A 26,347-nucleotide genomic window follows, 5' to 3' on the forward strand; every position below is an offset into this window, starting at 1 on the left:
CACAGTCACAGCAGGTTTATTGCCGGCAACAGAGCACCGCGCTGCTCTCCCGGGGAGCACAGCCGTGGCCATGAGGGGAGCAGGTGGGGTGGTGGCCGGGAGCAAAGCAGGTGCTGAGGTCCAGGCCTGGTCTCCTGGGCCCCGTGTTCCCTCCTGCCTCTCTGGGTCCAAGAAGCATCAGTCCATCTGGGTGTGGACCACCCTAGGGGTGGTTTCTGGCTGGGTCTGCCCTCGCAGGAGAGGAGGGACCCTGGGGAGTCTGGGCTAGTGGCAGCGATGGCTGTGGGGCTGGCGGGGAGCAGCCAGGCCTCACAGAGGAGCAGGAGCCCCCGAAGTCCCCTGGAGATGTCAGGTGGGTGACGACAGGCCAAAGCCGTATCATCGCTGGATTTCCGGACCCCCTGGCTCCCCCAGCTCACTCAGCCCGGGAGAGACCCAGGCCCTGCACCCCAACGAGAGGGACCGAGGTGAACAGCTGAGAGTGCACGGGGGTCTCCCAGCACCTGGCGGGGCTCAGCGTGGAGTGTGGGGCGGCCTCACGTCTGCAGCTCCAGGACGCGGCTGGGCTCCAAGGGTGGGGAGCCGGCTGGGCTGGACCTATGGGCCTCCCGGAGGTCCTGCAGTACCTGGAGCAGCTGGGCCAGTGGGTCCTCGGGGGCTGGAGGCAGATGCGGGACGAGGGCAGAGCAGGCAGGGTCGTGCCTGTCTGGAAGGCCGGAGGGCCCCAAGGAGGGAGGCCCCACCCACCATCCCTGAAAGGGGGCTCAGGTGGGAAGCACCTACCTCCTCCGGGGCCCGGGAGCACAGGGCCTGCCTCTGGGCCCGCACTCAGCTGTCGGTGCTTCTCCCTGTGGGGGAGGACAGGATGTGAGGGCTCCTGGTGCCCTCGCCCAGAAGGCTGGGTGACCCAGGGTGGGCCTCCTGAGCTGGAGGGGGCTCCTGGGGGCAGGGGGCTGTTTCAATGTACAGGAAGAAATGTGGACCCACGTCTCGGCCCCTGGTCACCTCCCGCTTCCCCCCGTCCAGCCTCCTCCTCTGGTCCCCCCTCATCCTCCAGCTCGGCAAAGGTGGATCAACAGAAGGCACTTTGGAAACCAAACATGAACCGTGTCACTTCTGTTTCAGAGGGCCCTTGGGGAGAGATTCAAGCGGGTCCTGAAAATCCCCTAGTGTTACCTGGCCATGGAGTGAGTTTCATTCTTATGGGAACAGGAGATGGGGACATTTTAACCACGGCTCCTACCCAGGGTTCACCAAAGGCCCCCGGGTCGCTCAGATACAATCCTCTGTGCGCTTACACGGAGGGGCGGTGAGCAGCCTTGCGGACCCTGTGCTTGAAGCTCCTTATTTAGGAATTCTACTGGCTCAGCCCTTTGACCATCTCCCTGATCTATTTTGGATAAAACAGATCAAACTCCTCCTCCTCAGTTGCCTTCTAGGCCATAGGGGGTCGCTCTGATCCCTTACCCCTCTGCTCATGTGCTTATTCCACTTTCACTGTAGGAGGATAAACCTGTGTCGTTTAAGCCACCAAGCGTATGGTAACGTGCTACAGTAGCCACAGGAGATGAACCCTAGAAGAGCTGGTGAGGCCGCAAGGAGGATGCCAGGCACCCCTCCAGGCCCTGGGGGCAGGGGTGTGGGAGAGAAAGCTGCCCCCATGCGAACAGACTCAGGGAAGCAGTGCTCTTAGGGAGCGATGGATTGCTTTAACATATCCCCATGCTGAACCGCCCCCACCAGAGGTTCTGAGTCAGTGGGGTAGGGCCCAGGCATCCTGTTTTTAAAAAGCGTTCTGTGTTTTCTAAGCTGGAGCCAGGGCTGAGAACCACTGAATTAAGCGGGTTGGCTGAGGGCAATCCTGGTGCTCTGAGGGCACCAAGGGAGGGTGGGGCAGATGAGGGGGCCGGGTCAGCCGGGGGGCACGGAGCAGCTACAGCCTGGCCCTGGGCTTCCACAGCCCTTGGGACCTTCATCCTAAGATGAGCCAGCCTCATGCTGCAGAGATCCAGGTGCCCTCCCAGGTGTGGCTGCCATAGGCACGAAGGTGCAGAGCCTGATTACGAGGGAAGAGACCAGCCACTGCGGAGGGGCCCTGAGCCCGAATCCCGGCTCCAGCCCCCGCCTGGCATATCCCCTGGGGCTGCCCAGGCTCTGCTGCGTGGGACTCGCTGCCCCTGCACAGGCCTCCTCACCGCAGTGTGGCCTCCACACCCAGCAGGTGCCGGTAGATGAGCTGAGCCTCCAGGTCATGGTCGAGAGGGTCATTCCACTCCTGCAGGGTCACCCGGGACCGCGTCTTGTCGCAACCCAGATCTGGGGGCAGAGAGAGGACAGAGTTACAGGCAGGCACTGTGAGCACTTATGTCCAACTTCCTGGAAGGCAGATGGGGAAACCAAGGCCTAGAGAGGGCAAAGGATGCACTCAGGGGCCCCCAGGGCGGAGCTGGGCTGGGGGCACAGCCGGAAAGTCTGGCCCAGGGCCTGCCCACACTTCCAGGGGGCAGCCTCTCATCTCTCTCGGGTTCAGCTCCTGAGCCATGACTGCAGGACATGGGAGTTGTGCAGGATACAACTTAGGGAGCTGGACCACTTTCTGGAAGATTCCTGCCTGGAAGGAAGCAGGGAGCAGCCTGGAACTGTAAGATCATGGTGAGGGGAGCCGGGGTTTTGTGCCTTGGAATAAGCCGGCCCTGCCACGTGCTGCTTTACAACCTTGACAGAGACACCTGCATTTGCTAAGCCTCGGTTTCCTGCTCCACAAAATACGGCTGCCCAGCCCTGCCTCGTAGTGCCCTGGGGAGCCCCACTGTACCAATGACAAGGGTACTGTCACAAGGTTACGGCCAGAGGCTGCAGGTCAGGCCAACCAGCCAGGGACGCCCTCGTAACAAGCTGCCACTGCTCAACCTCAGAGCCAGGGCTGGGCTACAGCAGGTGGGCCAGCTTCCAAGGGCCTGGCCCCCACCGGGCTCGAGGGTCGGCTCCAAGTGCTGAGTCTCCTGTGTGACTGGGGAGCAAGAATTTTGTAAAGCAAAGGGGACTTCCCTGGTGGCGCAGTGGTTAAGAATCCGCCTGCCAATGCAGGGGACAGGAGTTTGAGCCCTGGTTCAGGAAGATCCCACATGCCGTGGGGCAACGAAGCCCGTGCACCACAACTACTGAGCCTGTGCTCTAGAGCCCGCGAGCCAGAACTACTGAGCCCGTGTGCCACAACTACTGAAGCCCGCGCACCCAGAGCCCGTGCTCCACAACAAGAGAAGCCACCGCAATGAGAAGCCCGAGCAACGCAACGAAGAGCTCGCCGCAACTAGAAAAAGCCTGCGTGTAGCAACGAAGACCCGACGCAGCCAAAAATAAATAAACTTATTAAAAAAAAAAAAAAGTTTGTAAAGCAGGTAGGGATAAGGAAGGAAGATCTTGAGCATTCTAGAACTTTACTGTCCAAGAGGGTAGCCACTAGCCACATGAGGCCATTCATATTAAAATTAATTGAAATTAAAATAAATTCAAAACTCAGTTCCTCGGCTGCACTAGCTACATCACAAGTGCTCAATAACCACATGTTCAGGGCTGGCACATGCACAGTACAGGTACACACCATTTCCATCATCACTGAAAGTTCTAGGAGAAGCTTCTCTCTGCCATCCCTCCAGTGCCCAAGGCCCAGGGTGCCCCCAACTCACAGCTCCAGTATGGGCTGCCAGTGTGGAAATATGCAAATTAGGGGGCTGTCTTCAGCCCTCATTAGCAAGGAATTCCTAAAGTGTGCTCCTTGGAACACTGGTTCTGCAAGAAGCTCATTCACTGGGCCAGAAAAGTGTTCCCTGGCAAAGGAATTTGGGAAGTGCTGGGCTAAATGGTGTCAGATATGGGATTCTAACTCATTTTCAGGCCTCCTCCAGGGCCTCTGAGGTACCCACATGCATCACACACAACAAGTGGCATTTCCCAAACCACCTGGTCACAGGACCCTTTCTGCCCAGAGCGCCTGCGGGGCCTGGCTGGTCTCAGGTGAGTGCCCACAGGTGCCCAGGTGGCTCCCTGCCAGGCCAGCGAGGAGGGGCTCCAGGGACTTGTCGGGGACAGATGCAGTGCCATGAGGCCCTGGTCTCCATCCCACCTGTCTTGTCCCTCTGGTGGCAGCAGCTCCACTTGTCCCCACGGAAGACTCCAGGGTGGTAGGAGCCTAGCAGGCCGGTGTTGTTGATGCTGACCTTCCGCAGTGCAGACAGCCACTGGTTCAGCTCGTTCACACACTACAGGGGGCACGGGGGGCGGGCACTGATGAGAGGTCACCTCCTCCGGGAAGCTCTCCATCCTTGAAGCTGCCCTATCTCTCAGAACTACACAGTCCCTGCTAGCCCGCTCGGCAGCTTTGGGTGAATTAGAAAAGGCTGCCCTTTCTCCAGACGGATGCAGCCTGCACCCGGCACATGGCTTGGTGAGCAGAGCGTGGGCTGGATTTCAGCCACCACTGGCCCCCTCGGCCGTGCCCTTGGGCAGTCCACAACCTGCCAACTATATGTGGTGGCTCTGCTGTCACCATTTTTTCCCTGTGGCTCTAGACTCTGACCCAACAGGGAGTCCTTAGAGGTGGGGCCCGTGGGATGGGTCTGTGACCTCCCACCCCTGCGCCCAGGACAGTCACTGCGGGGAACAAAGCACGCCCCCTCCCACTTCACCTTCCTCCTTGCTCAATGTTCCTGCTCAAATGCTGCCTATCAGAGGCCCTCCCTGAGCACCGCTCCTGCTGCACCCTCACTTTGTCCCCTCCCTGTCTCAGTCTCCACTGGTTCCCATTTGACATTTTAAATATTTATTTATGGGTCCATCTTCTCCCCTGGGATGGAAGCTCCACGAGGGCAAGGACGCTGTTTTGTCTGCCGCTGTAACCCCACCACTTAGAATAGTGCCTGGAACCCAGAAGGTGCTCAATAAATATTTTTTAGATGAATGAATGAATGAATGAGTGAGTGAATGAATGGATTAATACATGAACAGAGGAGAAAGGGACTTGAGAGTGTGCACCCAGAGCCACACACTCGCATAAGTGTGTGATTGTTATGTGTGGATACACACACACACACAGAAACACACAAGCAGCAACTCAGATACTTGGAAATACACTTTCCAAAAACATGCACAATGTGAAGCTTCAAGACATGGGGACACACCAGTCCACGCACCGGACCACACCCAGACCTACGTGTGGGTGCCAAGGCAGGGCCATGCAGAGACATGGGCATGGCCTCCCAGGCACCCAGACCCCAGAAGACACACACGCCACACTCACATCAGATTTCACACCCCTGCTGTGCCTGATGCAGCCGACAAGGGGGTGGGAGGCTCACTCGATCCTCATTCCAGCCCACCCAGGCATTCTCCCACAGTACCCCGATTTGCAGGTGGCCCCTCGGCACGGCCCACACCTTGCACTGCAGGTAGGCGGTCTGGGACCTGCCCGCGTCGTCCGTGTAGATGACCTGCATGACGTGGGAGCTGCCGAAGCTCTTCTCCTCCACCTTCTCTGCTGCCCGGATGTGGGCAAGCTTGATGAGGGTGCTTTTCTGGGGGAGAGGGGGAACAGGGGAAAGGAGGCTCAGGGTCCTAGCCAGGGTCACTCCACTTCCCATCTCTGGGCCTCAGTCTCCCCTTCTGCAGCATCAGGGGTTGGTGTTGGGGATCCAGCGTGCCCACCCTCCCAGGAGCCTACTCTGAGAGTGCCCTCAGCCGGGACAGAGCGCAGACAGATGTGCCTGGCCTCTGTGGGCTCCCAGCAGTCCTGGGAGGTCTCAGCTTTAGCAAAGTGCCAGGAAACCCAGCTTTCTGGGGCTGGAAAGCACTGCCTGCTGTGGACCAGGCCCTGTGCCTTTGCAGTTATTTTCCCAACTCACCTTTGTTCTCCCAGGCCCTAAAAGTCACATCCCACCTCCCGGACCCTGCTCCACTCTTGCCATCATCGAATTTGATGAGATACAAATGGGACAGACAGAAGCTCTGGACCTAAAACATCTATGACCCTGAGGGACCCCCAACCTGCTAAAGCTGAATCTACGCTGCCAGCACCCAGATGCTGTTCTCCTTGCTTCTGGAACTCACCAGGGCCCTTCATCATCCGAATGACCAGTCCCCACGGCCCTCAGGCATCCAAGCTCACCACCCCTGCTGGCCTCAGGGACAAGCAGAGAGGGGCAGTGCCAACTCTTGGGAGGAGTGGGGAAACCTGGAGGGGAGCCCTGAGGACCCATGTCTGAGCCGTCTCTGGGTGGGGCTTCCCAAAGAACAGAAGGGACAGCCCAGAGGAGAATGTGCTGCGTGCACTGGGGTGTCTGCTGGAGAAGAGGCAGAAAGGAGGCAGTGGTGCGGGCGGTGCTGCACAGGGGGATACACGGGGGTGCCCAGAGGATGGCACAGCTCCGTGCCAAGGAGCGGAAAGGGGCCCAGAGGAGGGTGGGTAGCCAGGCTTTGCCCAGGGAACCCGAGGGCCGGGCAGCTGCCCAGAGTGAAAGAAGCTGGAAAGTGGGAGGCCTGGGCTGAGGGGTCACCTGAGCTCCTTCACTCCCTCTGCTCCCACCCCCAACTGCACAGGGCTGGTTGGGCATCCCTGGAGACCATCCCCCAGATCCTGGCTGACTGGGGGTTAGGTTGGCCCTGCTAGGGGGTCAACAGGTCCATCCAGGAAGTATGTGCTCAGCCCTTTTTGGGAGAAAAGTGCTCAGGAGAGGCCAGCCCAGGGGACGTAGTGTCTTCAGTAATACCATTGGTCTAGATCCTGCTCTGTGCCAGGCTCTGGACCCTTAGAGAGCTCATCTCATCTAATTCTCAACAACCTGGTAAGTAGGGACCATTATCTCCAATTTACAGGCCAAGACACCAAGGCTCAGAGAGGTTGACACACTTCCCCTAGGTGCACAGGGCAGGAACCCAGGACGCCTCTCAACCCCTCTCTGCTTCCCTGAGCTCCCGGTGCCCCACCTTCCTCATGCACCTGACCTAGAAGCCAGGGCTAGACACTGCAGCTGCTGCCCACACCAGGACCCCCTGAACAGAGGACCTTCTTTCTCATGGGTCTTAAGTGACCTTGTGGCTGACACCAGGAGCCTGCATCTGCCTGGCTTTCTTCTCTGACCCCGGTGGACCCTGGGATGGGCTCCGAAGAAGCGATAGGTGCCTCCAGGCTGTTATAACCCCTCAGAGCCCTACTTGCCCTCATCCTTCCTTACCCACCTTGGAGCTGGGTGTCTTGGCAAAGCTGAGAGCCTCCGTGGTGAGGGAGAAGTGGAGCTTCTTAAAGGAGGAGGACATGAGGGGGCCCTTGCCCTTGGTCCTGTGTATGAAGAGCGGCCCCTCCTTCACTGGCGGCGCCTGCAAGCTCAGGGCCCGCTGCAGGTCCAGCTCTGTAGGCCAGGGAGGGAAGGCGACAAGTGAGCCCCCTGGAGGGGAAGGAGGGGCAGACCGAGGGCGGGGCCGGGGGCGGAGCAAACTTCAACAGCAGGCTGTGGGTGGAGCTGCGAGAGGCACTGAAGGCGGCGAGGCCATGGGACGGGGGCGGGGCAAACGTGATCGGCGGGTGAGGGCGGGGCCGCACCGGGAAGCGCTCACCCTCTTTCTCCTGGATGTCTACCAACTTGGTGATGAAGTCCTTCAGCTGGGCCACGCCCTGGCGCACCGTGGGCTGCAGCGGTTCCATCCAAGCCTCCTTAGCCCTGGAAGCTGGTGTGTCCATGTTGCCCACGTTCTGGACCGCCTGGGGGTTGACAGCAAGAAAGGCCAGGCTCTGCTGGGTCAGAGGCCGGGCCACTGCCGCTCCCCCCACCCCCACCCAGTCTGTACTACTCCCACTGTAGAAATGGAGGTTGAGATGACACAGGCTCTGCTCACGGGCCTACTCTATCCCCACTGGGGATCAGGGGTGAACGGATCACAGCTTGAGACCTTTCGGGGACTTACAGTTGAGACTACTTTGGCCCAACCTAGTGACCTTCCTCTGCAGATTTAACAACAGATTCCGCTCCACTGGGTACCCTGGCCCCAACCTGGTGCCAAACAGCTAAGTGCAGCCTGGGAGTGAGTAGATCTGGGGGTTAGAAGACTCCAATTCACCCCTGACAGGCTGTGAGGCCTCGGGCGACCTCCTGCTGTGGACCTGTTCCCTTATCCATGAGACTGGGTGACCATGAGAAAGCTCTGTAAACTGTGAAGTGCAGCGCCACATGAGGGTACCGCTGGCCTGCCACAAGGCTTTCCTGGAGCCAGTGGGGAACACACGGCAGTCCAGGCAAGGACCCCTGTTCAGCAGCCAGCTGGGCACCTCCCGCCAGTGTCCAAAGTCCCGGACCTTGGCCAGCAGGAGCAGGGTGCGGCTGGTGCGGGCGTCTGCGTGCCGCTCCCGCAGGTGGAAGAGCTTGGGCGCCATGATGGCAGGAGAGATGAAGCGCAGGCACAGGAAGCTGGTGACGGCGATGAAGGGCACGTTCTGGAGGGGTGCGCGAGAGTTGGGGGCTGGAATCCCCTAGGCCTGGGCTCTGACAGCCCCTTTCCCTTTGGCGCTGTCCCCACCTCTCCGCATCACCTTCCCACTCCCGGCCCCGGCCCCGCCCTCGGCTTCTAACCATCAGGCCCTTCCTACCACACCTTGGGGCTCCACCACTTCTTTTCCCCCCACTTTCTCCCCTCCGCCCAGCCCCACAGGCACAGGGCGAACCTCGTCCTGGGCGCTGGGGAAGCGCTCGCGCACGCGCCGGAAGAGCTGGCGGAAGGTGGCGCGGACCACGGCGGGGCATGCGCGAACCGAGCGACTGAGCGAGCTCAACAGCGCCCCCAAGTGGGCGCGCAGCGTCTGCGCGCTCTGCTCCAGCACCTCAGCTTCGGTCTGCGGGCGGTGCAGACCGGAGCACCTGAGTGAGCCCGGGGCAGACCCGCAGAAAGGTCGAGGTCAGCGCTTGCACTCATGACTCGGACAGGGGCACCCGGAGACACAGGCGTAGAAAGACATCGGACACAGAGACCACGCCCAGGTGGGCAGTGCAGACGAAAGGTAGACCAGGCAGAAAGAGCTCTAAACACACACTTGAAGAAAGGGCCTGACCCCCCCGCCCCCCCACCGCGCCTTCAGGGATCACCCTGGCCTCACCCTACATCCTTGACCTCCACCTTGCTGGGGTCCAGCTCCACGTACTTCTTCTCCTCAAACACCCTGTCAATGATGGGGCCCAGGACGCCGTGCAGATACCGCATTCCAGCCACCTGGGGGCCACCGCGAGCCGCATTGGTCCCGACTCCCACCTCCAGCTGCCCGCCATCTTCCTCGCAGCTGGCCTCCCAGCCACCTCGGGCATCTATCCACCCAGGAGAGAGCCAGGCACACAGGGGAAGGCGGCTCAACAAACTGCAGCTACATGAATGAACGAATGAATGAATGAGTGAATGAAAGTCTTATCCTTAAAGAGCCCTGGACGGGAGACAGAAGAGTCAAGTTTAAGTTTCAACTCTGTCTCTTAGCCTCTCTGAACCTGTCTCCTCATCTATAAAACAAAGACAATATACTATGCAAACTCACCTTCAGAAAAGACTCCATGGACTTGGAGGCCAGAGAATTGCTCCGAAACAGGGTGTTGGCCTCACCTACAAGCAGAGGTTCCCATGGGTAGGGGGTTGGCAGAGGGACAAGGCTTTGGGGAGGAGGATGGAGGACCTTGGGGCTGGGGGCTCTGTGCTGGATGCTCAGTAAAGAGCTTCCTGGCCATCTTCCAACCCAGCACCCCACCTCTGCCTTTTGCTTTTTCCTTTGCCTCCTAATCTGACCCTTCTCCCTCCTTAATTGGACCCATCAGCCTCCTACAGGAGGACTTTGAGATTTCTCTCCTCCCAGTATCCCTGGAGTCCTGGGCTCTTGTCCCCCACCATGCCCTCAGACAGGCCATTCCCTCCCAGGCCTCACTGGTGCGACCCAGCTCCAGCTGAAAGAGCAGGTCCAGGAAGTCTTTGGCCAGTCCCTGCCCAAGGAAGAGCTTGAGCAGGGTGGTGGCCACGTCCTGGCGGCATTCCGTGCTTGTCGTCTCCTCGATGAGTAGGATCAGCTGCCCTGGGCTCTGCGGGAGGCAGCAAGGAGAGGTGGGGCTGCAGGACGCACAGGGGAAGCCAAACCCTTCACTCTGAGGACCGCAGAGGACCATGGGGAAGGGGGGGGCACTTTCCCAAGGGACGGAGGGGCCCCGGGCACTGGCTGGTTCCTTACCATCCTGACAACTCAGATCTCTGCTCTTCAGCGTGGGTTTAGAAGGACAGGGAGGACACACCGACTGTCCCTGGACCCTCCCACCATCCCCCAGGGGCCCCCTCACCTGGGTGCCCAGCTTCACCTCACGGCAGAGCAGCTGCACCAGGGGCTGGTAGCAGCCGGAGGGCAGCACCATCTCGTCCCGCAGCCGCACCTCCAGCTGCAAGGAGCCCAGGTTGCCCCTGGAACGGGCAGCCTGTGACCTCTCCACCAGGGACCCAGGCTGCCCGGGGCCGTGCCCCCTTCCCCACTGCCTCCGTTTTCCCTGCGGTCTCTCCGCACGTGCCCTCCACCTTGGTTCCCTGCACTGCCTCTCCTCCCATTTTTTGCCTGGGCTGTTCTCTCTGTTTGGAAAGCTTTTCCTGCCTCCGTCCTCAGGGGAACTCCATCCGTCTTCAAGGCCTGGCTCCCCGCCACCTCTACACTCCTGTGGACTCCAGGCTTCACCCATGTGGACTCCCCAGCCTTGAGCCTGTCAACTCCCAGAGAATAGCTCCCGCATATATATATTTTACACTGGAAGCCAATCAAATCCCCAAGCTTCAAAACAACCTGCCAGGGGAAACTGAGGCTCAAACAGGGTAAGCACCTTGCCCCATTAGACCTAACTTCCAAGCTCCCTTGCTCTGACCCTTCTAGGGGAGGCCGATGACCGAGACTTGACAGTCTCTACGGCCCCCCGCTGCCCGCAGCACAGCACGGCTAAGTGACACATGGCTTCTAGAAGCCATCAAGTCCGCCGTGGCTGGTTCTGTGGAAATGCCTTGGAGCTGGACACAGGCGTGCGCCCAGCCTCTGCCCTGTTGACGGTGGGGATGGGGGGGGGGTCTGGGGCCTCCTGTGGAGAGACAGAGCTGAAGCATCCGAGGTGGGGGACACTGCTGGTCCTCCACTTCCGGGCTAAGTAGTGGGCAAAGAGGCCAGAGGGCTTCCTTGATAGGGCTGCCAGATTTACCAAAATAAAAATACAAGACACTCAGATAAATTGAGTATTTTTAATGTAAGTTTGTCTCAGATATTGGATGGACATACACTAAAAAATTATTCAAGGTTTATCTGAAATTCAGTTTTACTGAATATCCTGTATTTTATCTGGCAATCCTATTCCTGGAAAATTGGGAGGAGCTCTGGCTCAGGGAAACTGACTCAGAGCTCTGGGGACTTGAACACTGGTCTGAGGTCTGCAGAGAAACCCTTAAAGGGAAAGTATCTGAAGGCTTGTTCTAGAATCTGCCAGAAGACAGAACGCAGGAGACGTGTATTGCCTTGGAGCTCTGAGGACAGGGCTGAGTCCAGGACTGTGAGAAGGGGGACGAGGCGGGATCTGGCCAGATGGAGAAGGATGCTGGCCTGGTGGGCGAGGGCCACAAGAAACCTGGGGCGGCATCACCCACCCCTGACCAGCACACCTGTCTCCCTGCTGGCGCCAACGCTCTGCCTCCCGGGGCCCAGAGCCAGCCCTGCCAACCCTGCCACCGAGCCACAGGCACTCACTCTTCCCGCTGACTCTTGGACTGGTCGGGCTGCAGCTGGAACCAGCCCTCCTCCTGCTGGGCCGCCCGGAGTCTCTGGACATTGAACACCACCTGGGGGTGGGGCAGAGGCATTATGGGTCTGGGGGCATCCTGGGGCTGGGATCCTCAGGTCTCTTCCTTGCCAGTTACTGTTCTTTTAAGAGAGGGTACCTTCCGAGGGTCCCTGAGCACCAGTGGCTGGCTCTGGGGAGTCCCGGGCCTCCTGGGGATGGCCAGACGGGATGGCCGGGATGGAGGCTGGGCGGGTGCGGCCTGAAGGGGCAGGGTGCTCACCTTGCCCAGGAAGTCATTGCGGCTGACAAGGTCCCAGTCCCAGGCCTCCACGCACAGCGCCTCCGCTGCCCCCTCCTCCAGCTCAAATTCAAACGTCTCGTTCCAGCGTGGGTAGCGTGACTTCTTCACGATCTGCCCAGAAAAGGGTCAGCGGGGGCGGGGCTGACTCCATGCGGCTCCCCAGGCCCAGCCAAGGACAGACCCCCCACGCCGCACCTTCCCCGCAGGGGCCCTGATGCAGCTTCCTCTCCTCGGTCCGGGCAGAGGCCCTGAAATAGCAGAGGTAAAAACTTCCTGTCCAAACCCCTACTTGGTTCTCAAGTGGGGAAATTGAGGCCCAGAGTGGGTAAGGCACTTGTCCAAGACCACACAGCAAAGTGGTAGCAGGTTGCACTGAGAACCCAGGTCTCGACGCCCTCCCCGCCGGGACTGAGCTCACCACCCTGGCTGTTCCCCAGAGGTGAGAAAAGTCGCGTGGGCAGCTGTTGGACTTTGCAGATTAACCCCAGGTGGGCTGTCTCGGCCCATCTGGGCCAGGAGTGAAAGGCGGCTGAGGCCACAGGAGCTGGCACCAGAAGGGCCTGGACCCACTGTGCACTCTCGGAGAGGTGGCCCCACTTTTCTGAGCCTCCTCTGTAAGACTGCAGGCCCAACCTGGCCTCCCAGGTGATGGTGAAACCCCCCCTGCCCCTTGCCGGTCCCCCAGCCGCCTCACCGAGGTCTCCTGCGTCCGGCCGTTGTAGCGCACTCGGACAAAGGGGTCAGATGCACCATTCCGGTCCTTGGGGGCTAGGTCCCTGCGAGGGAGGAGAGCATCCACTTGTCATCAAGCGTCCCCTGGGCTAACACCCCACCACTGTGGGGTAACCCCACGCCGGGCTGGAAAGGCCTGGGCTCATCCTGGGCCTGGCAAGCTGGGTGGCTGTCAGCTTTCCAGCCATTCCCACCGCGGTCACCCCATGGACCCCTGGGGCGGGGACGTCCTCCAAGGCTCCTTCTGACTCGGCCGCTGCAGGTCGGCCGCTGCACCTCCTCTGGTGGGCGGGGCAGGCAAGGCAAGCTCAGCCGTGGGACAGCCCGGGCCAGGGGCGCCCCCCTCCCCCTCCCCGTTTCCAGGGCAACGGCCACCTCCCTGAGCCTCGGTTTCCGCATCAGTAAAATGGAGAAGATAATCCCTTGAATTGAGATGATGGGCTTCTAGAAGGCCTGTCCCCGCAATATCCCCCCTACTTGAGGGAGGCCTTGGTGAGCGGCCCTGACCACCATCCTGCCCTCTCTCCACAGACGGTCCTTTATGAAGCCCAAGGCTGGCCGCAGTGCCCCCAGCTTAGAACCCTCTGGAAGAACCACAAAGCCCAGCCCCGTTCCCTTCCCTGGAAATATTATTTTCTGCTCCTTTCCGTCTTTTCCATTTTATGCCTCTCGTGACTGCTTTTCTTTCCTCCTCAGAACTGTCTAATAAAATTCCAGAGTTTGACCTTGAGAATCTGCCCAGAAAGACGAGGAGGAAATGTCCTGTCTGTTTCTGCCACAAAGGCAGCTCCTTACGGGGGTTGGAGCCAAGGAGCCTGGGGGATGAGTCCCCTCACACGCCAGACAGAGGGCTGACCGACTACTGCCCCCCCTCCCACCCAGGCACTTGCTAAGAGGAGGCCAGGCTGGCCCAGCCGTCGTGTCCCCGACAGTCTGGGCAGCGTGTGTGCACGTGTGTGCGTGTGTGCGAGTGTGCGTGAGCGTGTGAGCATGCAGGTTACACAGAGCCCGGTCCGGGCGAGGCTGAGGAAGGAGGAAGTGGGTGAGCAGAGGCGTGGATGGCCCGCGAGGATGACAGAGCGTGAGGGACGTGACTGTGATTCTGCCCAAGGCCAGCCCTTTTCCAGCTGGCCGTGCCTCTTCCACATCCCGGCCCCAGGACAGACAATAAAGCCAGGGGAGCAATAGGCCTCATGTTCAGGAGGGAGGTCTTCCCCCCAGAGTGGCCAGCTACCCCACGGCTCCTCCACAGGTGCCGGCCCGCTGGTGTGTTCCTCCAAGGGACGGCAGGGGGAGGCTGGGGGCCCCCGCCTGCTCCCACCCCAGAGCCAGGCAAGGAGCCGGAGGAGGTGGGTTGGAGCCAGACAGGAAGGTGCTTCTCATGGAGCGTGTGTGACTCACACTCAGACCCAGATGGGAGTGGAGCCTGCAGCTAAAAATACCCTGGTAGGGGTGGGGGGTTCCCTGTCACAGGTGACAGGCCCATCTTCCCACCCAAGTCACTGTCGCTCCTGGAGAGAACCCCGCCCCTCCCATCTGGAGGTTTTCAGCCACTCTTTCCACCCCCCCACCCCACCGAGGACTCCCGCCCACCTCATGAGTCGGGCCAAGTTCATATTGAAGTTAAAGCCAGGGGAAGCCCAGTCTTGGCACTGGGGAGGTATGATCAGGGTTCAGGGTCCCCTGTCGCCCATCACCCCCACTGCTCTAGGACGCCTGAATTTCCAGCATTAGAACATCATGCCTTCCCCTAAGAGACACAGACTCCTGAGCGGGGTCATCTGGGAAACGTCTTCAGGTCAGAGAAGCCGGCCCCGTGTGCCCAAGAGCCCGCTTTCCAGGGAGGAGGCATGGGGTGAGGAGGTGGAGTCGGGGGAGAGGAGGCCCAGCATCCACAGTGGGTTTCTCTAGTTTCGTGGGGCCCACTGCCCAGTCTCCCAGGGCTCACCTGGCCTCCAGCACAGAGCAGCGCAGCCGGCAGGCCCGGGTCCCCGGCACCACTTCCAGTCGCAGGTGGATCTCGCCCTGCACCTCCTCATCAGGGTCGACCTCCGTCAGATGGGCCCATCCACTGAAACCTGAGGGGCCGCGGCTCAGCCAGGGCCCTGGCCCTTCTCTCTCAGCCCCGCCAGGCACCACGGGCCCCTGCACAGTCCCCTCGGAAGCCTCTCAAGCTTCCGCGAGGCAGGGGCTGCTGTCCCCAGTGACAGATGGGGAAACTGAGGTTCAGAAGCTGAACAACAGTGGTTAAAAGAGCCTGGGTCAAAGTCCAAGTCCTCACTATTGTGCCACACTGCATTTGGTGGCCCTGACCCTGACCCATCCTGGGACCGGCCTCTCTGCCTCAGTTTCCTCATCTTAAAACAGGGGGAGAGTGGCTCTCGCCCAGGGGTGCTGGGAGGAGGGCCTAAGCCCAGATGGGGGTGCGACGAGGGAATGGCATCATTAGGGCCACTGGCCCCCAAGGGGCTGGCTGGGGCCACAGGCAGGACAGGCCTCAGGCCTGGCAGGGGCCAAGAGGCTCCGTGAGTCAGCAGACGCCCCCGCCCCCAGGCCTGCCCCAGCCTCACAGACGGGAGCAGGTGTGTGCCGGGGAAGCCCCTTGAGAGTCACAGGGGCTCCGGCCAGCAGAGCCGGAAGCATCTCAGAGCTCCTGGTCTGAACCTGCATTGGCAGATGGGGACTCAGTCCAGGGGAGGCAGCACCAGGTCACACGGTGAGGCTGGGGCAGGGCTGACCCCTCCAAACAATGTCCGCATCCCCAGAATCCTCCAAGGCGCTCTCCAGCCTAGCCCCGCTCCAGGCCGACCCCTCAGACTTAGGACACTAGGACCCAGGCTGAGGGGACCCTGTGGCGTACAGAGCCAGCCAGATTGGGAGGAGGGGTTCCCACACCTTGGCCATGCAGCATAAAGAGGCCCCTTCCTCTGCCTGCAGAGGCCTCAGATCCCACCACTAGCAGCCCCTCTTTGCCCTGGGGGGATGTGGTCCCAACTGAGGGCGGGGGCAGAATGGGGCACAGAGGCCGGGGTGCAGGAGTTAGAGAGGGCCACAGGCCCTTCTGGGGAGGGTAGAAATGGCTTTTCCTGAGCATGGGGGCCTGAAGGAGCCCGGAAGAAGGGTCTCAGAGTGGAGGATGGGCCGGGGACTGGGCAGACCAGTGCGGGGACAGGGGAGGGAGGCCAGGGGAGGAGAAGCAGGAGTGGGCTCCCTCCCGGGATCTTACCCTTAGGCTGAGTAGCCAGGGTGTCCCTGGTAAGGCAGACCTTCCCGATGACGTCGTCCCGGCTGGAGGGTGGAGAGGGAGGCGGAGCTGGGCGGGGCTCGGCGCGGAGCCCAGGACCCCCTCCCGCGCAGTTCAGGGCCCCTGGCGGGAGCAGGGAGACTAACACTCCAGTCACTTACAGGAGCCCACGGAGCCGGACCCATGACCCTTCTGTAGGCCCTCTCATGGGCGTGGGATATGTTTCCGCACGTGGACTGACACACATGCCCACAAACATGCCAAGCTCTTCTTTCCGGGGGCCTGCTTCCTAGCTTGCATCCCCGTGCATGTGCACACGCCCAGTGCATGTGCACACGCGTGATGTGGTGGGAGCACAATGAATCCACACACACAGACACCGCACATCCAAACCCTGCACCTTCCGGATCCCCCGGGCTCCCCCTCCCTCCAGGCTGGAAAGAGGATGCCGTGACCAGCAGTCCCAGCGGTGAAATGGGCCAGAGAGGGACAGGTGGCGGGGTCTGGGCCCCAGCTGAGGACTGGGGTTCCACCCACCTGAGGGCATCCTCGTCCATGACGTAGAAGGCCACTGAGTGGAAGGTGGGCGGCAGGTGCACCTGATACTCCTCGCCCCAGAAGGGGCACAGGGTCTTCCACACAGTGGCTGTCCTGCAAGAGAGGACCCTCGGCACTTGCCTGGGCCGCCTGCAGGCCCCGGGCTGGGACAAGGTGGGGCTGTGTGGCTTGAGCCCACCTTTCCCCACATCTGCCTCCATTCCCGGGAAAAACTGCTCTGCTAGGTCCCGGACCCACCGTCCATCACCAATCATTCCCTCCTGACCTTCCTCTCTGCCCTGGGTGGGGCACAGCCTGCGTCTATTAGGCCATTTTCCATTTGGCGAAACTGAGACCAGAGTTGGCAGTAGCTGGCCTCAGGTCACACAGCAGGACAGTGGCAGAGCCAGGACCAAAGCCTCCCCCTGGCTCCTGATGCTGAACAGACTCACTGAGGGTAGAGGCAGGGGGATGGCCAAGTTGACTCTGGAGACAGAGAGTCCTCCTGGGGGCCCTGAGAGCCAAGGTCTGGGTCCTGACCCACAGAGGTCCTGTATGGGCAAAGCCTCACCCAGTTCTGGCCGAACCCCCCCAGGACAGAACCTTCAACACATAGGGCTCAGCAGGGTATGTGGGTGTGGGGAAGCTGAAACTCCCCAAGGACCCAGATGAAGGCTCAAGGGACCTCCTTCACCCCAACCAGTTCTTGGACAGGTCACTTGAACTCTGGGGCCTTGGTTTCCCTGTCTGTCATTGAGACAATCAGAGCATGCATCTCTCCCCACTCATGGTGTCCATGCTCAGGAGAGAATCTGGAAAAAGGCGTTTGCAGTGAGAAGAACTGTGAGTCTGGCAGCCTTGGCTATCCATCAGCAGTGGACACCCAGATGGGCAGAAGACCTGAGCGGCTTTGGCCATGAACTTGGAGGCAAAGGCCTGGGTGAGAGAGGGGACCAAACAGCAAAGACCCTGCCCAGAATCATGCAGCCCATGGAGAAACGGATGCCCAGGGGAAGTGGCCCTTCTGGGCAAGTTAGTTCTTCTGTAAACGGGATGTGATGCTATCGTACGGAGCTCACTGGAAGTATTAAACGGGCTGGAAAAGGTTCCTCACAGGGCCTGGCGGAGAGCACATCCCCTAAGTGACAGCGGTTGTTACTAGTCATCATCTGTCCCTTCTTCGGGTTGTAAAGGTTGTAAAGAGCAACAGAGTCGGTGAGAGGCCCTTGGCTGAGCACCCAGCCCAGGGTAGATAATCCCTCCATGGGCGTTAAGGTCAGTAATTAGCAAGACTTGTGGGTCTTTCTTACCTCCTAGCAGGCTGTTAGGGCCCGATGGGCTCCAGGGAATCAGATGCTCCAAGCCCTCGCCACGCAAATTTCACACACACACACACACACACACACACACACACACACACACACACACCCTGCCAGATGTGTGAGCTGGAACGGGCCGGGGGAATGGCGAGCAGCCCATCTCACTCACCCTCAGGTGGGGGCGGGGCGAGGGCGGTACCTTATGATGGGCTCGTTGTCCACCTTCACGATGCAGTAGGGGTCGCTGCTGCCCGTGCTGCAAGAGAGGGGCGGGGAGGGGCTGACGGGGCGGCCGGCCGTGGGCAGCCCTCCTTCCTCCTCCAGGGGCTCCCAGTGACCCCAGGAAAAAGACAGTCAAGGCTGAGGCACCAGGTCCTGGGCTGAGACCCAAAGAATCCTCAGGCAGGAAAGTGTACCTCCAGCCTCGGTCTGGGAGGGGGCTGGTGAGGCAGAGGCAGGATCGTGCACCAAGGCTCCCCTGCCCGCTGCTTCTCCAGCTCGAGAAAGGGTGCTTCTCCTTCCTGCCGCCTCCCACAGCCCATCCCCCTGCCCCCCCCCACAACCAGGGAAGACAGAAACAACAGTCACAAAAGCCTACCCTCAACCAAGTCAGCCCCTCACTCTCTCCTCTCAGACTTGGTTCCTCCCGTTCCTCCCGCCTGGACTGCCTTCCCACTCCTCCCAAGACCCCTCCTCAGTCCCCTTCACTAAGAGCCCTCTCCTGTCCCAGAGGCCCGGAGTAAGGTCTCCCCTGCCATTCCACCGCCAGCCCGCTCCCTGGCACGTTTCCCTCCATCCCAGCACTGCTAGTGATGTACTGTCACCAGCTGCCTCCCCTACCTGTCTATGAGCTACCTGAGAGTGGGGACCACTTCTGTGTTGACAGGGCTTGGCACAAGACGGGGTCCCGTGAGTGTTTATTGGATGAATGAATGAATGAATGAATGAACGAATAAAACCATCGGCCTCAAGCTCCCAGCCATCTGGAAAAGAACGAATGGGCCAGGCAACCCAGGACCGCTTGGTTCCTCCTGTCTCTGTTGGTGGGGAATTGATTCCTGGGGTTGAGGGCAGCCCTGGCCACTACTGGGCAAGAAGTGGGGGCGGCCTGTCTTCAGAAGTGCCCTTCAGGCCTGGCGTCCATAAAAAGGAAGCGTTTTTGCATGTTGGATGTTGGGGAATTCCAAGACCAGCTTCCCTTCTCAAAAGGGGATCTTCCGGCAGAGGAAGCCACTAGAGACAAACATCTCCAAAGGCTCTCCTGACACTGACGCAAAATGTCTCCTAAGACTTGGTCCCCCCCTCCCCGTAGAGTGGAACCTGTAATGCCAGCTCACAGGGTAGGTTCCCTGGGTCCCTGGCATGATGTGAGGCCCAGCCCGTGGGAGGTGTTTAGTAAATGTTAGCACTGCCCTGGACTCCTCCTTCTTCCGTCTGTAACCCTCTCCCCCATCGTTCAAGAGCCCTTTCCTCCAGAGAGCCCCTTGGGAACATCCCAGCTTGCATCCCACCGCCTCAAAGCCAGGGGACTCCGGGCCTCAAGCAATCAGGGCCCCGTGCACCGCGGGAGCTGGGCTGGGTGGCCGGGCCCAGGAGCTGCATGTGTAACTTGGAGCAAGGAGGGAGAGGTCAGGGTGGGCTGAGACCTCAGTGGCTGCCCCCCACCACAAGGCCTCCTCTGCCTCCAGGTCTGGGGCCTCCTGGCAGCCCCAGGGGCGAGGAATCTCTTGCTTTTCCCTGTAAGCCCCGCACTGCCCACTGCTCAGCGCAACGAATGAATCCCTACTGAACAGTGGGGTTTGGGGCTCCTGTTGCAGGCGGGGTCACTGGGGTGGGCAGAGGCCTGCGGGCAGGAACAGACCTAGCGTGCAGGGCAGCCATGAGCTGGGTGGCTGGATCAGAGGGGCGGAAGGGGGCAGGGTCAAGAGTGGGTTGAGGCCAGATTTAAGGACCTGAGCCCAACTGTGGGCCCTGGCCAGCTGTTGGGACTTGGGCCTTCTGCCCTGATGAGGCCCTTGGGCTGGGCCCCTCTCCCACTTCTCCTTCTCCAAGCCATTCACAGCCGCTGCTGGCCCAGCCTGGCTCCTTGTGGGGCCTCTATATTTAGGGCCTTGGCAGTTTCCAGGCTGTGGAACGGGGAGGATCAGGGTAAACCCCGAAATAGTCCCGGGCCCGTCCCCAGGGCCACTGGGCGTGGGAGCCAGTTGGCCACTGGTCACCATGAGACTCAGCTCCTGTATGGCTGACCCAGGCCCCCAAGGATGGGAGGAAGCATGACAGAAGCAGATGGGCTCTGGAAGCTGTTGGTGATGGGGTACACAGCTGTGCTCTGTGCCCTTAAGGGGACTCAAAACCCATGAGTGGAAGTGGCCGGGAGGCAGGTGGTCACTGTGTGATGACGCCCTTCCTCAGAACTGTCTCAGTCAAGATGGGTCACCGTGGATGAAAGTGAACTCCCCGTCCTCAGAAGCATGCAAGTCCCAGCTGGAAGGGATGCTGCTCAGGAGACAAGCTGGGGCTGATGAGGCCCAGTGGGGCCGGCTCACCACCCCCCGTGCCTCCAGCACTTGGGGAGGGCCTCCTGTGACCTCCAAACCCCCGCCATGCCTAAGCCAAACGCTCTGCGTGGCATTTGCGAGGTTCGGTCCCCACTGAGCCCCCCTGGCAAGCTTGCAACCTGGGTCCAGCTAGGTTGGCCTGTCAGCAGCAGAGTGGGTTTGAATCCTGACTTCTCCCCCTACTGGCTGTGTGGCCTTGGCAAAGGACTTCCCCATCCTGAGCCTCGGTTTCCCCATCTACAAATGGAGCATATCTACCTTATAGGGTTAATAAGAGGATTAAATGGGAGGGTCCTGGACACATCTGAATCTCCCCTACTGTGGACCAGGCGTCCCTTAAGGGACCTGGCATGCCAAGACGAATGAGTCATGGTTCCTGACCTCAGAGTCACGTGGTGCAGGCAGCCCACGAAGGAGCAATTGCTACCAAGGGCTTCGTCCTAACTCCAGCTGACCCAAAGTGCTGGAAGGCATGGAACAGGGGCAAGAAACCCTGCCCAAGGGCACCAGGGAAAGTCCTGAAGAGGAGCAGAAGTTTGGCAGAGGTCCTAAAGGGTGAATAGGAGTTTTCCGGTGAACCCTGAAGGGGAGTCCTTGAAGGCAGAAGACTCACACATGGGCAAAAGCAGGGCTGTGAAGGCCAGTAGCCCAAATGTGAGGGGCTGAGGTGGCGGAGTTTCACAGCTGGATTTAAGAGATGGTTGACAGGTCAGAGCTGCGCACACCAGCCTCTATGGGGAAGGCAGAGGAAAGGAGGTAGGGGAAGGTGAGGAGGCAGGAGGGCAGGGCAAGGAAAGAAATTCTGGAGGCAGAACCCTCAGAACTTGGTGGCCCCTCCCCTGGGGATGGAGGCACCTGGTGGAGTCCCTCAGCTGTGCAGAGGCAGGGCTGGGCAGGGAACCGGGCACCATGGCTCCCAGGTAGGCAGAGTCCACAGTTTCACCGCCCTATGCTGGTGAAAGCCTAGAGTCAGGCACTAGGGCTAGATCTGCAGGGATGGGGAGGGAGGCAACAGATGGAGGGGCTGCTCCTCCCAGCCGCCACCAGCCACAGGAGGCCAAGCTGACCTAGATACCAGTGCCCCCGTGGGGGGTGCTTAGAGGCTGGGCCTGGAGGCTGAGACCCTTCTCAGAGCTCATCTGCCTTCCCACCTCAGAGACCACATTCCCAGCTCCCGCCCCAACTCCCCCGCACGCAGCAAAACCCACCTTGAGACAGCCCGCCCAGCACCCTCCCTCACCCATTGCCATGGCAACGGCTGAACCTGGCCTCGTCAGACCCAGGGGGCCTTGAACTGGAACTGCTCATGGCGCTGAGGGTGCTGGGAAACTCACAGGGGCCACTGTGCTAACGAGGGAGATGCCCTTGCCCCGTCCTCCTGCACCCCACTCCCCAGTCCACCACCTCTCTGCATCCGGGAGCGCCCTGAGGAGCCCGGGGGTGGGGAGGCGGCCAGACTTTGGACCGTATGCTGCCTCCGGGCTCCCCCGCCCCCGCCCCCTCCTCTAGGCAGCCAGGCCCCTCAAGCTTCGTACTTCGCACTGCTCTTATCTGAGAGGGATTCCCACCTCCAGTTTACAGCAGGGAAACTGAGGCTTTGGAGACAGTGAGCTGCCTAAGGCTCATACAAGGGAGCCAGTGATGGGACCGGACTGCTCAGCTCTGGCACCTATTGAGGAGGGTGGGACCGGGGCTTCGGAAACCTCCTCAGATCTGGCCAGGGCCCAGGGAAGGTCCTAGGTGTCAGTGCTTGTTAGGAGCCCTAGACTCAAGACCTTGCTCCACCACTTGGAGCCAGCATTTCACGTCTCTGAGCCTCGGTTTCCACGTCTGTAAAATGGAATGGTGAGAACAACCTTGCTGGGTGGTTGTGAGGATTAAAGGCAACGGCTCAGGTAAAGCCGAGGGTACAAGAGCAGCTACGACCCAGCCCCCCCATCCTGCACCGGTCCCAGGCTCCTGACCTAAGGTCCACTCTTCAGGCCAGCCCCTCCCTTCCCAAATGCACAGCAGGACGCCCCAGGACAGCCCGTGCACACTCCCAGGTACTAAGGGTTCCAGAACTACTGAGGAAGACCCTTCGTTTCTAGGGGGGGCACCCCACACCCTCCAGCCACACCCCGCCCCCCCCCGCCGGCAGTGCATGGAGACAACTCCTTTTCGATGTCTCCCCCACGCCCAGCTCCTGTCCTATCAAAGTCCCTTCCCCTCTTGAGCCGCCGTTCTCTCCCTCCCTATTCACTAAGGCCCCTTACAGATCCCCGCCCCCTCCCCAGACCCCGGCCCTTCCCTGTCACCCCCTGTCCGGTGCTCGCAGCAAATCTCACTGTCCCCATTTCCCTGCCAGTCTCCCACTGCAGCCACACTCGCCACACCCTCACCACTGCTCTATTTGTGGGCGGGCCGTGTGGACCCCAGAAAGGTCAGGCAGGCATAAGGGGCAGCGCCCCTCCCCGGAAAGTTGGGGTTCCCTCCTCCGGCCGTGCTCACATATCCTTGGCGGGCAGGTTCTTCCCCTCCACGATGCGGATGAACAGCGAGCTGCGCTTGGCCATCGTGGGTCCGCGACGCGGGGTCCTGGCCCGGGGGGAGCCGGACGCCAGGGTCCAGGGCAGCGGCCGTTGGTCGGGCGGGCGCTGGACTGGGCGCAGGGGGGGGCGGGCCCCGCTGGGCCTGGTAGGTAAGCGCGGGGGCGGAGGAATCGCTCCCACTTCATTCACCCCGCCCCCGCCCCATGTGAGGAGGGGGGGACACAGCCCCTGGGCGGACCAATCGGAAGCCGGGGCTCCCCGGGGTGGGCGGGGCCGGCCCGAGCCGCGGCGCTCATTGGGCACCTGGGGCGGTTTAGGGGAGGGGTCTGCGCTGAGGGGTTGGGGAGCGCAGGCTGGAGCTGAGGGGCGATGGGCGCCCCTCTAGACTAGTGGAGCTGTAGGGCCCCCGGTGACTTGCGCCACGGGTCCTTGTGGGCGGGGGGCGTGGTCCGAGTGCCTGTACCCAGGCGCTCAAGGGCTGTGAGCCCGCGTGTGCTCTGGGACGCGTGAGCAAGTGCGGGGATGCGCGGGTGGGGTCGTAAGAGGAGGATAGCCCTGGCCACCCGAGGCTGACGCTTGGAGGCCCTGCAAAGGTGTAAATTGAAGGGATGAATAATCGGATGAACTTAGTAAACAATAGGAGTGTTTGTGTTAGAGTTAAGTGGACCCAGAAGGAGGTGAAGCAGGACAGCTCAGAGATTTGGGGGATCCAGAGGTGCGGGGGCCAGTCTGAAAGACCTGGATTATTTGGGTGAACCTGCTTGCGAGGAGGGAGCTTTCTCAGTCATCACCTCATTTACGGCTTTTACATCCCCTCAGTGGGAACCTGGATGAGGCGCTCAGGTTCACAGAGGGGAAATTACTTGCTGGAGGTCACACAGCTGTCCCCTGGCAGGGCTAGGCCTGGCTTCCCCAGAACTCCGTGACTGAGGGCCCTTCCACAGGGGGCACGATCTTTCTCCCAGACTCGGTGTCTAGAGCTGAGTTTCTAGAATTGTCCCCCTTCCCAGATCTAGAGGTCACGGTCCGGGGCTGGCACAGCAACGACTGGCCCTGGGCAGCTGGCTCCCGGTGAAGGTACTGCCCCAAGCATGACTGCAGACTTGGGTCCTAGCCCCAGCCCCACTGCTCCCTTGCTGGGTGACGCTGGGTGGCTCCCTGAACCTCTCCGAGCTGGTTCCATTTCATCACCTGCAAAGAGGGAGCAGTGACACCTGCCCCAAAACACCCAGGACACACTTCGTGTCAGAGTGCCTAGCAGGTTCTATTTCCTGTCACATTTTGTTTTCTTTTCCTATTGTGTTATTTATACACTACATGCATGCTTTTCCAAATTCAGAAGGTATTGAAGGTTTACAATGCCTTCAGTGACAAGTCAGTCTCGCTTCTCTCCCAGCCGCTCCCCTCCCCTGCGGCAGCCACTATTCCTGATCCCTTGTGCATCCTTCTGGACACAGTCTCTGCCTGCAGCGCATCAGCAGACATGTGGTTTGTGTTTTTTTCTTTCATACACAAATAGTAGCTTAGTGGTTACACTGAGAGTTTCACTTATTTTATCTTGGAGAGCCTTGCATACCTGTACACAAAAAACACCCTTGGTCTCTTTGCCGCTTGCCCAGTTTTCTGTTGTGTGGAGGTACCATCCATCATCTCTTTGATGTCCCCTGTTCGTGGATGAGCAGGTTGCCGCCATCATTTGCTTTCACCGAACAATAGCATGGCTCACACGTCATTTTGCACGTGAGCAAATGTAACCAAGGATAAATTCCTAGAAATGGAATCCCTAGGTCAGAAGACATGTGTGGGCGGGACTTCCGTAGGATTTGCCAAATTTCCTGCTGCAGTGGTGGTTTCAGTGTACACAGCCATCAACATACAGGATAGTGCCAGCTCCCCTGTGTCCTCGCTAGCACGCTAATTATCAGTCTGTGATCTTTGGCTAAGTGATCAGTAGGAAAATAATGGTTTCTCAGCGTACTTAGGGCTATTTTTTCAGGTGGTTTATCAAGGCCCTTATCAGTCATCCTCAGTTACTGAGGTTTGCCCCCTCTGCCTGTTCATCCTTCAGGCATGTGCCCCCATCCCTGGGTTTGGGCGAGGCCCCCTGGGGAGTGAGAAGAAGTTTGTTGGCTTCTTGGTAAATTGGGGGCTCACTCCCCACCACCGTGGGCTGTACTGAGGCCTGGTTGGTGGATGGTGGGCAGGGAGGGCCTCTGCCAAATCTAGTGTTTGGGTGTTGCTGCAAGGTATTCTCTTCGGGGCTTCCCTGGTGATGCAGTGGTTAAGAACACACCTGCCAGTGCAGGGGACACGGGTTCCATCCCTGATCCGGGAAGATCCCACATGCCTCAGAGCAACTAAGCCTGCATGCCACAACTACTGAGTCCGCGTGCCTAAAGCCCGTGCTCCGCAACAAGAGAAGCCACTGCAATGAGAAGCCCCACGCACCGCAACAAGAGTAGCCCCCGCTCGCCGCAACTAGAGAAAGCCCACGCAGAGCAACAAAGACCCAACACAGCCAAAAATAAATAAATAAAATAAATAAATTAAAAAAAAAAAAGATATTCTCTTCACTGAGCTGGGAGACACACCCCAAAGCCAAGCCAGGGAAGCCCAGGCTAGGCTTCTTTTGTCTGCTTCAGGACCCAGTCCTTGCTTACCTCCAGTGCTGGGGAGCTTACCCCCTCTAAAGGCAGCTCTGTCCATTGTCAAACTATTCCAACTGTGAGCAAGGCCTGGACCCACACCCCCTGAGCTGCCAGAGTGGTCCTTGGGGCCTAAACCATGGCTGTTCTCCCCAGAGCCTTCAGCCTACTCAGCTCCAAGCCAGGCTCCCCTCCCCCACTATGAATTCTAGACCCACGCTGACCTGGTCATTGTCCCCCAGAAACCTCCACTTTGTCACGAGCCTTTCTGGAGTATAGCTTCCAGAGTGGAGCTGGGCCTCCCTTCTGTGCTTTGTGCTCCACAGAGCAGACATGAACAGATCAAACCCTCCCTTCTTCTGGGCACTAGATCTTTAATGATGCTACCCACAATCCCCTTAGCTTTTGGGGGCCACACTTCCCAGATTTCTGGTTCGAAACAACAGAAACCAGTTCGGACTAATTTAAATAGAAAGGGGTTCATTAGAGGCTATTGAGTGTGTCATGGATTCTCCGGGAGAGCCAGAGAACCAGGCCCAAAGGCCACACACAGCCAGGGACAACGCCCCAAATCACATGCCAGAAGCGGCTTGGTGCGGACACCCCCACTGACGCCCTGGCCAGACCCCTCATCTCATGCCGACTCTGGACGCCAGGTGCTGCCACCACA

At 59.9% G+C, this 26,347-nt stretch overlaps 1 protein-coding gene across 4 annotated transcripts; it reads right to left on the reverse strand.

Annotated features, from left to right (window-relative positions):
* Positions 1 to 23,185, reverse strand: RASA4B (RAS p21 protein activator 4B). 4 transcript variants are annotated; one of them, XM_057529920.1, is made up of 21 exons: positions 22,992 to 23,185; positions 18,143 to 18,199; positions 16,625 to 16,738; positions 16,070 to 16,131; positions 14,792 to 14,921; positions 12,806 to 12,887; positions 12,091 to 12,222; positions 11,777 to 11,868; positions 10,347 to 10,464; positions 9,944 to 10,094; positions 9,563 to 9,627; positions 9,137 to 9,249; positions 8,708 to 8,900; positions 8,342 to 8,479; positions 7,606 to 7,750; positions 7,231 to 7,400; positions 5,433 to 5,570; positions 4,124 to 4,259; positions 2,196 to 2,316; positions 784 to 848; positions 1 to 658 (listed from the first exon to the last, which is right to left on the reverse strand). In XM_057529920.1, the coding sequence occupies exons 1-21, from the start codon at positions 23,054 to 23,056 to the stop codon at positions 537 to 539; spliced, it is 2,409 nt and encodes an 802-aa protein (XP_057385903.1). In that variant the 5' UTR covers positions 23,057 to 23,185; the 3' UTR covers positions 1 to 536. The 4 variants fall into 4 exon arrangements, with proteins under 4 accessions (XP_057385903.1, XP_057385900.1, XP_057385901.1 ...); XM_057529917.1 differs by having other exon boundaries at positions 9,944 to 10,464; XM_057529918.1 differs by having other exon boundaries at positions 9,944 to 10,464; positions 18,113 to 18,199; positions 22,992 to 23,081.
* Between the last annotated feature and the right edge of the window lie 3,162 nt (positions 23,186 to 26,347).

Source organism: Balaenoptera acutorostrata, chromosome 15, assembly GCF_949987535.1.
Source record: "Balaenoptera acutorostrata chromosome 15, mBalAcu1.1, whole genome shotgun sequence".
NCBI classification, from domain to species: Eukaryota; Metazoa; Chordata; class Mammalia; order Artiodactyla; family Balaenopteridae; genus Balaenoptera; species Balaenoptera acutorostrata.